The sequence below is a fragment of the Plecotus auritus genome (genome assembly GCF_963455305.1).
Source record: "Plecotus auritus genome assembly, chromosome: 3".
Lineage (NCBI taxonomy): Eukaryota > Metazoa > Chordata > Mammalia > Chiroptera > Vespertilionidae > Plecotus > Plecotus auritus.
The window spans coordinates 186,006,925-186,022,235 of NC_137772.1; the positions used below are offsets into that span (position 1 = coordinate 186,006,925).

General features: G+C 39.7%; 1 protein-coding gene across 1 annotated transcript in view; it reads left to right on the forward strand.

Moving 5' to 3' along the window:
• CPNE8 (copine 8) overlaps positions 1-15,311 on the forward strand; it is a 197,285-nt gene that overhangs the window by 63,680 nt on the left and 118,294 nt on the right. Inside the window, exon 6 of the mRNA XM_080658963.1 lies at positions 13,582-13,658. Coding sequence (XP_080515089.1) covers positions 13,582-13,658 — 77 coding nt within the window. The remainder of the gene's footprint in view (positions 1-13,581; positions 13,659-15,311) is intronic.

A 15,311-nucleotide genomic window follows, 5' to 3' on the forward strand; every position in this document is an offset into this window, starting at 1 on the left:
CCCAAGTGTCTATCCCCCTGTAACCTCAGCAAAGCCAAATTCCAACTGCTTGTTAAATATTTCCCGTTAGATATTTTGTAGAAGATTAAAACCCATACATATATAAAATGTATAATCGTTTCCATCCCAGTTTTGCTCCTCTGCCTATATTATCTATCCATCCTGAGAATTACTGTCAACATAGTAATACTTGGTGGAATTGTGTAGTGGAATTCTCAAGTACAGTTCTTTAACATTCCCCTCCCCTTGTGTTTCAGGGTCTGTTTTCCTTAACCTTTTTCATTTAGAAAATAAAGCTGTTAGGTAGAAACTTGGATGCATCATCAACCCCTTATTTGTTCATTTGCTTGTTGGTCTGCTTGTTTATTCATTTAGTCATTCATAGTAGTGAGTATGGATGCTATTGACCCACACAGTTTCTCTGGCCTTTATTATGACAAACATATTTCAAATTTCTGAAATGATTCCTTTAAAAATGATACATCTAGCTCTTGAACAACCAAGAATAAAAATAAATAATCAACGACACAGGCAATATTGGCTCATTGAACACCATAACACATTGAACACCATAACATCTAGGGATCTTTCAAAAGGAACTGAGAACCAAATTGTGTTTGACTGAAAACAAAATAAATCCACCTCTATCTGCCCTAGCCGTATGGCTCAATGGATAGAGTGTCGGCCTGTGGACTGAAGGGTCCCAGGTTCAATTCCCAGCAAGGGCACAAGACTGGGTTGCGGGCTTGATCCCCAAAAGGGGGTGTGCAGACGGCAGTCAATCAGTGATTCTCTCTCATCATTAATGTTTCTATCTCTCCCTCTTCCTTCCTCTCTGAAGTCAATAAAAAATATGTAAAAAATAAATAAATAAATACACCTCTATCAAAGTCAGGGACTCTGGAAAATTACGTCTGGGTCATCCCACCGAAGGCTGGAGTGCAGCCTTTAGAGAACTGTGGTGGTCCCACCCAGGGGAGATTTTGGAAATTTCTGACAGCCCTGAGTCAATTACAGAAAGTCATCTTTTTGGAAGTCATGTTTCTTATTCTTGTTCAGTTATCATTTCTTTATGAATCTTATTCCATTTCCTTGCCTGAATGGAAACTGAGCACTAACTCTTAACATCTTCCTTCCCCTGTATTTCAGGGTCAGTCTTCCTTAACCTGTTTTTGTCTCACACACAGTGAGGCAACAGATTCTATTCATTCTTACAAAAACTTGTTTCTCTTCTTTCTTCTATACCTTCTTGCTGTTACTGCCTTAGTTCAGATTCTCATCACCTTTGTCCTGAAATGTTACATAGCCTCCTATAGTTCCTGTGGATAATATTACCTTATATTTCAATGTTTTCTGTACATTATTCTCTGTTATTTTTCTTAAATGTATTTAGTAAGCCATACAAATTAGTTGATAGGAGTCTGAGTTTATACATGGATGAATCATGTCAAAAGAGGAAAGAAATGTATTTTTGGGTTGCTCCAAGAATATTTTAGAAATTAACATCTAAAGTCCTTCCTTATTTGAACACATCTGAGTACAGATTTTAGGTATAAGAGCATAGAACTCATTCAACTCAAATGACTCAGGAAGCATTTGGAAGATCAGAGGAACCAATAAACAAGCTAAGTCTATTTCCTGAGAATACAGTTCTTTAAAAGTGTGGCTGTCTACCTGCCAATTTTGCAAAGTGAAATAAAAAGTGAAGCCTTTTAGGAAATACTTCTAACTGCCTGGGCCTGCATGTGGAGTGCAGGCACTTAGCTTTTACAAAAGGAATTTGATAGCAAGAGAGACTCCTTAACAATAATAAAATAGTTTTCTTTTTCTTTCTCATTTCTGATAATTTTGAAAGAAATCCCTCTCAGAATGACTTTATTTGGTTTCTAGAACTTAAAGATCTTGGGTCAAATTCTTAAATTTTGGGTACTACTAGGGAAAATGGAAATATAGAGCTGTACTTCAGATTTCTGACATTGTAAATGAACACTTGGTAAGTTGATAAAGGATCAGTATAAATTTAATTGATACTATTGATGATGCAGAAGTTTTTAGTAGAGAAACATTATGATACAGGCTGACTTGTAAAATCAGGGACATATTCCTTTAGAGGATTTATCCATTTTAAGATTCTCTGAGCAAATTATTCACTAAAATATTATCCCCCCCAAAGTGTTATATACTGTGAATAAAATCTGACATTTTGTTCAGCAGCTTTGTTCTCTAAGTTGCTGTTGAACCCACTCATCTTAATGTCATTAGCAGAACTACATGGCATACTTTCATTTGCATAATTGCATCAGCCAAATTATTAATGAAAAGTTTAATAACAGGCCCATAATTGGTGTATCTAAGATTCTGCTTGGTGTTCTGAATTAGATGACAGTGAAACTGTACTTGGTGCACTAAATTTTCAGACCCCTGGGGCAATTCAAAATGCATGTATCCATTTGGTTGACCTCTGAAGGTACCCACTAAAATTTTTGTTTTAAACGTGTTTATGGCTCACTGGATTATTTTGGCCACAAAACAACAACCTTCAGTTGAGGTGGATATGCTTTTTACTATATTTTCTAAATGTTATCTATACAAACCTTCACATGTAGATCAGTTATATTTGAAAATTTTATTTGAAAGTTAATTGCTTGGGTCATGAACTGCATTTTCTCATAGGAAGAGATTTATAAGTGGAGCAAGTTTCTTTCATTAGAATAAAAGAACACTTAAATCATAAATCACTGCACTGAATTCCAATGTATAATCATACAATCAGGCAAACTATCCATATATTCTAGACAGCATTCTAGTGCTGAGGAATATAGCAATCAATAAGACAAACATGCCCATGTTCTAAAATAGCTTATATTTTTAGAACTGGATAGCTGGAGTGGGCAGATTTATTCAATAGAAATAAATGTAAATTAATGGTTAATATAACTTCCTTTTCATAGCACTTATATTAATAAGATAGTGATACTAAGAGAAAGTGACTGATGAAAGCCATTAACTAGAAGCTTAGGTTTCTCTCAACCAGGCAGCATGATTCTGTACCATTCTCACCCTGGGTACATATTAAAGAGAAGGAGGAAACTATTGAAAATCGAGGGGAAAAGCATTCCAGGCAGAAGGAACAGCAGTGCAAAGACCTTGATTCAGGAAAAAGTTTGGAATATTGGTGTGACAGAAAGATAGCCTCCGTCCATAGAGTATTGTGAATGATGAAGAGAGTCAAATAAAATAGTCTGGAAAGGTACACAGGATTCTGATGATGTGGAAATTTGTAGGCCATGGTTAAAAAACAAGTTTGGTATTTTTTTTTTTTTTCATGGATTTCACTGGAGGAGGATGGGATCTTATGTATACACTAGAGGCCCGGTGCATGAAATTTGTGCATGGGGGGGGGGTGTCCCTCAGCCCAGCCTGCACCCTCTCCAATCTGGGACCCCTCGAGGGATGTCCGACTGCCCGTTTAGGCCTGATCCAGGTAGGATCAGGCCTAAACGGGCAGTCGGACATCCCTCTCACAGTCCAGGACTGCTGGATCCCAACTGCTTGCCTGTTTGCCTTCCTGATTGCCCTAACTGCTTCTGCCTGCCAGCCTGATCACCCCCTAACCACTCCCCTGCCAGCCTGATTGATGCCTAACTGCTCCTCTGCCAGCCTGATTGCCCCTAACTGCCCTCCCCTGCTGGCCTGGTCACCCCTAACTGTCCTCCCCTGCAGGCCTAGTCTCCCCCAACTGCCCTTCCCTGCAGGCCCGGTTGCCCCCAACTTCCCTCTTCTGCCGGCCTGGTCACCCCTAACTGCCCTCCCCTGCAGGCTTGATCGCCCCCAACTGCCCTACCTTGCAGGCCTGGTCCCTCCCAACTGCCCTTCCCTGCCGGCCATCTTGTGTCCACATGGGGGCACCCATCTTTGACCACATGGGGGCAGCCATCTTGTGTGTTGGAGTGATGGTCAATCTGCATATTACTCTTTTATTAGATAGGATAGAGGCCTGGTGCATGGGTGGGGGCCAGCTGGTTTGCCCTGAAGGGTATCCCGTATCAGGGTGGGTGTTCCCTTGGGGTGTGGGGCAGCCTGGGCGAGGGGCCTGTGGTGGTTTTCAGGCCAGCCACGCCCCCTGGTGACCCAAGCGGAGGCCCTGGTATCTGGGATTTATTTATCTTTTATAATTGAATCTTCGTAGCCTTGAGCGGAGCCAAGCCTCCTGCTCACTCCGTGGCTGCTGCCATTTTTGTTGGGATTTATTTATCTTCTATAATTGAAACTTTGTAGCCTGGGTGTAGGCCTGGGCTGGCCAGGGCGGCAGGGAAGCTTGGCTTCCTCCATTGCCAGGGAAACCCAAGCCTCCTGCTTGCTGCAGCTCCGTGGCCGCAGCCATCTTGGTTGGGTTAATTTGCATACTCGCTCTTGATTGGCTGTTGGGCGTGGCTTGTGGGTATAGCAGAGATATGGTCAATTTGCATATTACTCTTTTATTAGATAGGATTTAAATAATGACTGGAAGGTAAAGTGGAGAATGGGGTAAGCAAGCAAGACTGGAGTTAAGGAGACTATTGGTGGAGGTCTGAGAGGATGTGATTGCTGATTGGCCCACAAGTTGGACCCAGGCAATCAGAGGCTCCTTCCCCCCCCTCCCCTGTCCTTAAAATGTTTGTTCTGCCCATAGCTGGAGCCATTTCAAGAACACATTCTTGAGAGAGTAATGTGTTGTTAAACTGTTTGGACTGAATACATGACTGAACCCCATTAAGGCCTTTATATAAACTTTTGAGATTTTGGAGGATGGAGGTAGCAATCAACTTGTTTTTCGGCTCCCCAAGACAAGTCTGGAGTGTAACTTCCCTGGCTTATTAAAACCGTCACTACCAAGCTGGAGTGGTCTGCCTCTTTCTTTGGTCTCTTCTTGCCTTTTGTGTTAGGGGGCAGTTTCCGATTTCACCCAGGGAACTCCCGTAATTGGGAACCAACAGAGACTGCTGCAGGTTGGCTAGGTGCACACGAGGTGAGTACAGCCCTTTTAGTGGTAAGAAAGGATCAGATTTGGAATATATTTTGTTGTGTTTTCTGATGAATTAAATAGCAGGTGTGGAGATAAGAGAAGTAAGAATGACTACTAGGTTAATGGTGAGAGCACCTGGATAAATGGTGATACAGTTTGTTTTTTTTTTTGCAGTGTGGTCCATTGGGAAGGAAGTGATTAAGATGATGGAAGTAAGCATAGTGAAATCAGTGGTTAGGGCAGATTTATATTGTTTGAGATTCCAATAGAATCCAACTAGAGATACTGATGAGGCCATGTCTGGAGATTAGAGATATAGATTTGGGAACCATCAGCCTATAAAATTGAACTTAATAAAGTTATCGAATAAAATTATAAATGGAGAAGAGGGGAGGAAAGAGCCTTGGGGAACTTCAGCACTTAGAACTTTAATGGAAGATTACCAAAATCATCATCTTAAAACGAAGGGGGGGAGCACATGTCACTTCCTAGTTCAAACTCTCCAATCTTTCCTCTACACCTACAATGGAATTCATGGTCTATCATGGGCCCTCGGTTCCCTCCTCTCCTTCCATTCTCTTTTTTGCTCATTCTCCACTAGACCCATTGTCTCTCCTACTTTTTCTTGAACACCCCAAGTATATTCTTATCTCTGGGCATTTGTTCTTGCTTTTTCTCCTACCTTGAATGCTTTTATCCCCAATATTCACCTGGTTCTCTCCCTCACATTGTTCAGATTTCTATTAAATTGTTACTGAGAGCATTATCTCACTGCCTAGTATCCTCTGATGACTTTTCAATAGTAACTTTTTCTATGTAGCATGCTGTTTGACCCTTATTAGATGATGAGAACTAGCCTTATAAGCTGTATTCAAGCTAAAGAATTGATGACTGATACTCTATTAGTGGGTTATGTTTCCATTTGCATTTTCAGTAGGACCTTGTAGATCTCTCTTAGACTTTGAGACAGAGATAGGGCCGATCGCAGCCTGCCAGCCGGGGGAAAGGACGGGGTACGGGAGGTTGGCCACCGGCCCGAGGTATGTTGCCTGAGATATGTTTGATGATAGTATCTTCAGCACTTATTAAGTTATATTAGGTAGGATTATTTATATGTAAAACTGGCCCTTACTCAGGACTTAGTATTTAATAATGATATTGTTTCATAGTTGTTATATTTAATATTATTATTTAATAATGCTATAATGTTTCATAGTATTTAGTAAGTTTTCTAGTTGTTTGGCCTATTGATTGTCTCATCATGTTTATATAGTGAGAATATTTACTTATTTTCTGTTAGCATGTTACATTTCTCATTTATTTACTAATGAGTATTAATATTCTACAAAAGTGATATGCCTCCTTAAATATTTTCTGTAAATTTGTTATATTTTTGGATTATATAGTTTTATTTTAAAATCTATTAATATATAGTTTAAAAGTGTTAAATATATATGTTGTGGATAATTTTTTAAAAAATTGGTTAATTTAACATATGTACTAGTATTTGTAATACTTTAAACAATAAAAATATATAACAAAAAAAGAAACTATAAAAATTGGTTAATTTAGATCAATGACCATGTACTCATTGTTGAAAGCTTAAATTTCATTCAACTGCCTTGTTTAACTGCCTTTATTTGGACTCTAAGCAAACAAAAAATATTTTGAAAATTAACAATTATGCTGGGTGAAAATAAATAAATTAAGCTTTAGAAAATAATTTTGAAATTGTATTTATAATATAACTATTGATGTCTGGGTGTAGAATTTTTTCTGAATCTCTTGAATGTAGAATTAGCATTTTGATTTGTAGACGAATCTAATCATTAGAAAGAAAATTCTTACTTGAAAACAAACCTTATAGTAATGGTAAAATGTGACATGTTTTTTCTACTAAAATATTGAATCCAATTATTTCATGTTAAGGTTGTATTATTCCCCAAACAATATATACATGTGCTAACAACCATTAAGATAGCAGGAGTCATTATTAAAGTAAAGAAGCATCTTTTTTGATTATTAAGAATTATTGCCATAATATAACAAAGTCACATCTTGATCTTTTATAGTTGATCTGATTAGTATGAATTAATTAAAAATACAAAGTAAGTCAGCAATATTAGCAAGGAGTGCCAGTAATAAAATAGTAGTAGATAATGTCAACAATAAAATTTAAAAGGCAATACAAACTTTCCTCACCAATATTTTTTTTCTTGTTTAAAATATTGTAAAAGCAAGACATTTTGTGTAACTTATTCTCTCTTGCTCTTACTGGCTTAGTGTGACTGTTTAGAATCAGTATAATGAACACAAGGTAGAAGGAATTAATGGAAGCAAATCATCACTCTGATCAAGAAATTAACTCCTGGTGGGGTCCCTAGGCCTGGCGGGCGATCAGGGCCGATTGGGGCCAGGCCAATCAGGGCTGGGCCAGAGAGGAGGTGACTGTCACTGGGCCAGGCGCAGAAGGAATGACACCTGATGCTGACTCCGCTGTCATTGGTGCCCCGCCACTGCGCGGTTTCCCTTTCCCGCCCCCCTCCTTCCCTCGCTGCCGTGCTGTCACCGCATTGAATGGGCGGCAGGCCGATCGGAGCCTGCCAGCTGGGGGGAGGGACGGGGTACAGGAGGTTGGCCACTGGCCGGAGGAAGGAGCCGGCCCTTGGCCCCCCTGGGAAAGGGGCCACATAAGCTGCCACCCACCCCTGGTTCCCTGTCCCAGCCCGGGGGCCAGAGGAGGGAAGGCGGGAAGTTGGCCGACTGGGGGAGGTTGGCTGTCGGAGCGTACTGACCACAGGGGGCAGTTCCTGCATTGAGCGTCTGGCCCCTGGTGGTCAGTGCATGTCATAGCAACTGGTCGTTCCCGTCATTTAGGTTTTTTATATAGAGATACTAGTTAACATATAAGATAAAGTTGGTGTATAAGACACATTCAGATTTTAATATTTATTTATTTATATTTTTATTAATTTCAGAGAGGAAGGGAGAGGGAGAGAAAGATAGAAACATCAATGATGAGAGAGAGAGTCATTGATGGGCTGCCTCCTGCAATGGGGGATCCCGCCACAACCCAGGGATGTGCCCTGATTGGAAATTGAACCAGGACCTTTTGGTCTATGCTCAACCACTGAGCAATGCCGCCCAGGCCAGGTTTTATAATGACACTCACTCAAAATAAACATTTATATTGACCATGAGTGTAAAGTAGTTTTAGAAAAGAAATATATTATTTTATTCAGATAATTGTAGTTTATCTCCAGTACTGGCATCTAGTAGTAAGTGACACATTTTGAGTATATAGTAATATTCTTTTAACTTCAGGGAAGTAGGGAGGAGAAGAGAGGAATATATTTCTTAGACACTAAGCATGTTCCAAGCCTCTGTTCTAAGTGCTTTGCATATATTACCTTATTTAGTTCTCCCAACAACATAATATGTAGGTATTATTTATTATGTCTATTTTATAGAGTAGGATACTGAGGCATAGAGACATTAGTAAATGGTCAGCCAGAATATAAACACAGTATAGATCCTCACAATTCTCACTGTCAAGGAGTGTGTTATACTGCTTTGCTATGTGAAAAAATAAATGTATGTAAAAGATCTTTTTAAAAGAACATATAGGAGTCATTAAAACTGCTAACTAGCAAGTGAGCAAAGAGACCAACAAACAACACCAGTTTATTTAAAAGGCAATGTATATTACCTTTTAATATGTGTGGAATTATTAAAGCACATAGAATTAATGTAATTTTTATGAACATAGAGAAGTAGCTACATTATATAAAATGTAGATGCATGGAATTGATCAGTAAATATTGGTACAAATGAAATAATAAAGTAATAATTTTGAAGAAATTAGAATATTATGCTCCTTTATACAGTTATGCAGTTAAAGTAGATATTCCTCTGAATATTAACAAGAAAGAGAAAAGAAACTTAAATGTATATAATAATCAGCTGGAATCTGATGGTATAGCAATGCTTCCCTGGATTTTGAGCTGTGTTATCTATAATAATAAAAATGCAATAAGCTCATTAGACAGGACGTCCTTCTGGACATCCTTCTGGACAACCTTCTGGATGAAGCTGGGGCTGTGAGGGAAGCCTGGGTCCTGGGTGCCTGCCAGCAGCTGAAGGGAAGCCCGGGTCTCAGGTGTCAGAGGGAAACCAAGGTCCCAAGTGCTAGAGGGAAGCTGGTGCCAGCAGCTGGGAGAAGTAAGGAGTACTCTTGCATGATTCTCGTGCATTAGGCGTCTAGTCCTATCTAATAAAAGAGTAATATGCAAATTGGCCATCACACCAAGGCACAAGATGACCGCCACAAGATGGCTGGCAGGGGAGGGCAGTTGTGAGCAGTTGGGGGTGACCAGGCCTACAGGGGAGAGCAGTTGTGGGGGGACCAGGCCTGCAGGGGAGAGCAGTTGTGGGGGGACCAGGCCTGCAGGGAAGGGTAGCTTGGGGGGACTAGGCCTGCAGGGGAGGGCAGTTGGGGTGATCAGGCCTACAGGGGAGGGCAGTTGAGGGGGACCAGGCCTGCAGGGGAGGGCCATTGTGGGGGACCAGGCCTGCAGGGGAGGGCAGTTGGGGATGCCAGGCTTGCAGGGGAGGGCATTTAGGGGTGACCAGGCCAGCAGGGGAGGGCATTTAGGGGCCACCAGACTGGCAGGATAGGGCAGTTAGGTGTGACCAGGCCGGCAGGGGAGGGCAGTTAGGGGCAATTGGGCCGGCCAGGGAGCAGTTAGGTGTTGATCAGGCTGGCAGTAGAGTGGTTAGGGGGTGATCAGGCTGGCAGGCAGAAGCAGTTAGGGGCAATCAGGAAGGCAAACAGGCAAGCAGTTGGGAGCCAGCAGTCCTGGATTGTGAGAGGGATGTCCGACTGCCCGTTTAGGCCCGATCCTGGTGGGTCAGACATCCCTCAAGGGATCCCAGATTGGAGAGGGTGCCCATGCACAAATTTCATGCACCAGGCCTCTAGTGTTAATAATAAAACTAGATTATATTGGTATTGGAATAATACAAACACTCCCTCTGATTTGCTAATATTTCTAACTACCTATGCATGCAAAACTCATATTATTGTTATCATGCTTTGCATTGCTGTGCTACAGGTCTCTTGTCTCCTCCACTTCTCACAGCTAGGTCTTTCAGTTTTAACCAGCATATTGGATTCAGGGTAACATTTGCATGCTTTTTATAGAGTAACAGAATGCATCCTATATGTAATAACAATATGGTTTATGTACATTTAAGCTAATTTCAAAACTAGGTTCTATCTGTGTATTATTTAGATTATAAAGTAAAAATTAACTCAACAAATATTTATTGATCTCTTGGTCAGTTTGGGAAAAGCGCAAGAGTTAATAGGATTGAATACATTGAAGTATTTCTCAACTGACTGCCACCCTAGACTACATTTGGTCTATGTGTGTGAGCTGGGGAAAGGTACCTAGATTTATTACTGGAAATACTAATATGACTTTAGTATAATGACTCATAAACTGGAAAAAAACACCATAGTAAGAAATAATAAAGCAGTTCATGTTACATACCTAGATTTTATTTTTATATTTATCTAACTACAGACTAAGAATATCCATTATAGGACACTGATTATATTACTAATATTGTGTAAATGCATAGGAAATGTGAGCCATTGAGATGACCAAAGAATGGGTTCAGTGTTGATAAATACTATATTCTGATCTTTGCATTTTGAGTAGTAAATCTGTTCCTTGATAGGGAATACGCTAGCAGAGACAGGTGTAAACAACCACAGAAATGCCATAAATATTTAGGGACAAAGTGTGCAATAATTGTGGAGATAATGCATGTAGGTGCATACCGTATCTTTTTGTTGCACATTTTATTCATTTTATTATTTTAATTTCCTTTTTGTGTCCAGCAATGGTGATATTTGTCTGTTCATTGTTTGTTAGTGGTATGTGTCTCCTCTGTTATTGATAATATGCTCAAGACTTCTGTTTTGTTTTCTTTGATAACTACAGCACAGAATAACTTTTACTCAGACATGTTAGTCCATTGGCCAGATCCCTTTAATATGTAGCATGTGCAGCTTCCCATCAATACCAGTATCTCTGGAAAATAATTCTAGAATCCCTCATATGTGATTTTTTGCTGCTCACTCAGAAGAGCAATGATAGATTCCAAATCTTCAGTATTTAGTCCTAACCATATGCAGTGAGCCTTAGACAAATTTAGGTTTGCTTAAAAAACCCAGAAACATATTTTTGAAGTCTGTTTTGAAAATGGAAAAGACATATAATTACTAAGAATATTTAATTTAAATATGTGACAGTTTTACCTTAAGTACTTTTTACCTATTTGAAAGCAAAATTTTAGATGATTTGCAACTTTATGAAGGTCTTGTCATTCCGTCAGCCATCGAGTTCCAGGTGCAGATTATTTTCTGTCTCTCTCTCCCTGTCCACACTGTACCCCTGCCCCACAATGTGCAGGTACAGTTTTCACCAAACCCTGCCACTTTTCTGTGCACTGATCCCTACCATTTTCCATTTTCTACAACTTTAGTTTGGTCCTTAACACTTTGCTTCATATTAACTACTGTCGCCTTCTGATTGATCTGGCTTCCAGAGTTTTCCTCCCTCCTCAGTCTATTCTGCAAGCTGGTACCTAAATAATCTTCAGAATGCTTCTGATTTTCCTAAGGCAAACTTTTTTTTTTCTTGCCTGGCCAAGGGGCCCGCCACAGTCTTGCTCTTCATCTTCATTTCTGCCTTTTAATTTGGACCCAGTCTTTCCTCATTATGGATGTGCCTATAACTCTGATCAGTTCTCTAGGACTGGAGTGTCCAGCTTTCTTCTCTCCCTGATCTTATTCCTATCTGGCTCTCAAGTCTTACTTCCATTGGGAAAATAGCCCCCTGACTATCCTAGTCTACAGTGGTCTTTTTTCTCTCATGGGCCTTAGAGCACCCTTCCTTCACTTCCCTACTTTTTTTTTTTTTATACTGAATTACATGGTTTTTACTTTTGTGGCTTGTTAGGCATTTAAAATTTTTATTTAGTAAAACCTAAAACAACATGTTGTTCTGTCATTCTTTTTCCCTTCTTTTCTAGGGCCTTGTCTGGACCCATTCACTGTACAAATTTAGGGAGAGCCTCCACTTTTTCCTTTAGGGCAGATTGCAATTACATACAGGCTAAACTAGAAAGTGGCTCTGACTAAACCATCTCCATATTTCTTTTTTTTAAAAATATATATTTTATTGATTTTTTTACAGAGAGGAAGGGAGAGGGATAGAGAGTTAGAAGCATCCATCAGCTGCTTCCTGCACACTCCCTACTGGGTATGTGCCCGCAATCAAGGTACATGCCCTTGACCAGAATCGAACCTGGGACCCTTGAGTCTGCAGGCCGATGCTGTATACACTGAGCCAAACCAGTTAGGGCACCATCTCCATATTTCTTGCCCCAAATATCTGGATGATGTTGGAGCCCTTATTTTGTTGGCATGTGAAGTTGCATTGCATTTATGATATTTAAATTCTTAGGCAGCATATCAATGTAGAATATGAGTTAGCTCTGACTTTGCTACTGAGAGACTGCTTAAAACATAGATAAATCAGCCTCCTAGATGATTAGTTTCTTTTTATGTGAAATGAAGTATTTTTAAAATATATTTTATTGATTTTTTACAGAGAGGGAGAGAGAGTTAGAAACATCGATGCGAGAGAAACATCAATCAGCTGCCTCCTGCACACCCCCTACTGGGGATGTGCCCGCAACCAAGGTACATGCCCTTGACTGGAATCAAACCTGGGACCCTTGAGTCCACAGGCTGACGCTCTATCCACTGAGCCAAACCGGTGAGGGCTGAAATGAAGTATTAATAACAGATCTTGCATTTTGAAAATTAAAATCATCTAGTGTACTCCAATGAACTCTATAGTGTTTCATACTTAACTCAATTCCTGGCACTTAAATATATACTAACATCAACTCACACAATAACTCATTGAACCCTCAAAACAAGTTTGTGAGGGGGGCTAATACATGTTAGAGATGAGGAAACTGATGAGAAATTATGTGCACAGCCACAGGTGGTGGAAGTGGTACTGGAAGACAGGTGGCAGTGTGGCTCCGGAACCCGGCTGTAGCTAGGACACCACTTGGCCGCTCTGCAAGTAGCGCTGGTGTTGGTAGCCACCACTGGTCTGTGCTTTCCCAATTTGCCTCCTCAGGCAAAAGCTTAGCAGATTCAGAGACATCCAAAGGCAAGCCAATTGTGACTTCAAATCCTGGAACTTTTTTTCCATTTCCATTTTAACGTAAAAAAGAAAATAAACGCAACGTCTAAACACTCAGAATAACAAACCTGCTCTGGGACTAAACGGACAAAATGCTGTATAAACTTAGGGGAGGGTCACATTGCTCAAATTAATGCATATTGAGCTGATTTTATTTAACATTAGAAGCTAGTTAGAGAAGTCGGCATTTCAGTAATGAAGGCAATGCAAGTGTGATGTACAAAATATATAGTGTAAAGACAGTCGGGGAACTCATAAACTTTATTCTTTTATCTATTTTAGGACTTTCTGGGACAAGTGTTTTGTACATTGGGGGAGATTGTTGGTTCACAGGGAAGTCGCCTGGAAAAGCCAATAGTGTAAGTATTTTTAAATTCAGACAATGAAATATTAACTCTCATTTTTATTTTTGCAATTTGGAATTGATAAATACATGCTGTACATAAAAAGTGGGTTTTAAAATCTTATTTGAGTTTTACTTCAAAAAATAATTTTGACATGTTTATAAAGAATAATTTATATTTCAGCTGTCCTATGCCATGCTACAAAATGTTCACAAAATGAAATGAGCACATTTAAACAAGGAAATATGTTGTTTTCCTTTTGGTTGTCCTGTTGTTTTAGATTTCATACTTTTTCTTATTTAGAGAGTATTTTATTAGTTTTGGTAATCAAACACATGTAGATTAAAACCTTACATATTTAATACAATGGAAAAAATGGTTGCATGTTTCTAGACCAGTATGGCTGTTAATTTCTGTACAATGCCAAACCAACACAGTACAAATGGGATAGTTTTTCTAAAGTTGACAGCACAGCTTCCAAAAATTCAAAAAATATATATTTATATATGTTTATATAAAAATACCAATAGCAGTATGGTATGCATCTATAGCAGCAAGAGCTTTTCCAAGTTCTGCAGTCATCTGAACAAAATTATAGAGATATCCAGCACACTCCATTAAAAAAAAAAAAAAAGATAAAAATCCCCAGAAAACAGCAAAGTTCTGTTACAGTTGTGATACTTGGCACCATTTTTTTTATTAGCTTCTTTATCATCATCTGGAAAGAAAACATTCTAGAATAACATAAATAAAACCAGCTCTGATAAACCATTGTCACTATTATGTATCAAAAAGCAGGTACAAGATACTTTATATTCACAGAGGTATGATACAGTACTGCCCTCCATCTATAATAGTAGTGATACAATTTAAAAGGCAGAATTGATTCTGTTTTCCCAGCAGAGGGCCTCAAGAGAGAAATGACAACTTTTTGAAAGACATTTTACTCCTCTGGGCCAGAACTATATGTAGCACCACCTTTTATACCATATGTTTAATAAATGCATTTTTGGTGATTGAGGTTTTAATAACTTTTATTACAAAACTAGTGGCCCGGTGCATGAAATTCATGCACATTAAAAGGGAATAATTAGAGGAAATATTTTAATATTGCTATTTGCCCTTTCTCTATAATAGAAGTGTCACTGATTAAAGAAAATTAGTAAAGTGTATATGAAAATCTACCTCCTGCCAGAGTCTGGGGCATGCTGTGGGACCCAGAGTCAAGTCCCCACCCACCTGCGCATGCCTCAAAATCATGTGACACCCTCCGGGCGAGGGGCACAGCCTCAGGTCCCCTGTCAAGCCCCGCTGGGCGGGGGGAGCAGCCTCAGGTCCCCCGACCTGGCCTCAGGTCCCCTGGCCCTGGCACCAGAGCAGGGGGCGCAGCCTCAGGTCCCCTGGGCCCTGGCACAAGGGCACAAGGGTGCAAGGGCGTGATGACCATTTTTATATTAGCTCTTTATTATATAGGATTGGTTTGTAAAGAAAGAGGTTGGTGTAAATGTTAGAGAAGGTGGTTGCTGTGGGTTACATCTTCTACCTTCACCTTCAATTACTGGAATCGTGCTTCATTTTTTTTTTTTTTATTAATTGAATGGTGTAATCCTATTTTCTCCAGTTCCAAAAATGCAGGAAACAAACTTCTGACATTTTTCCTATTCTTTC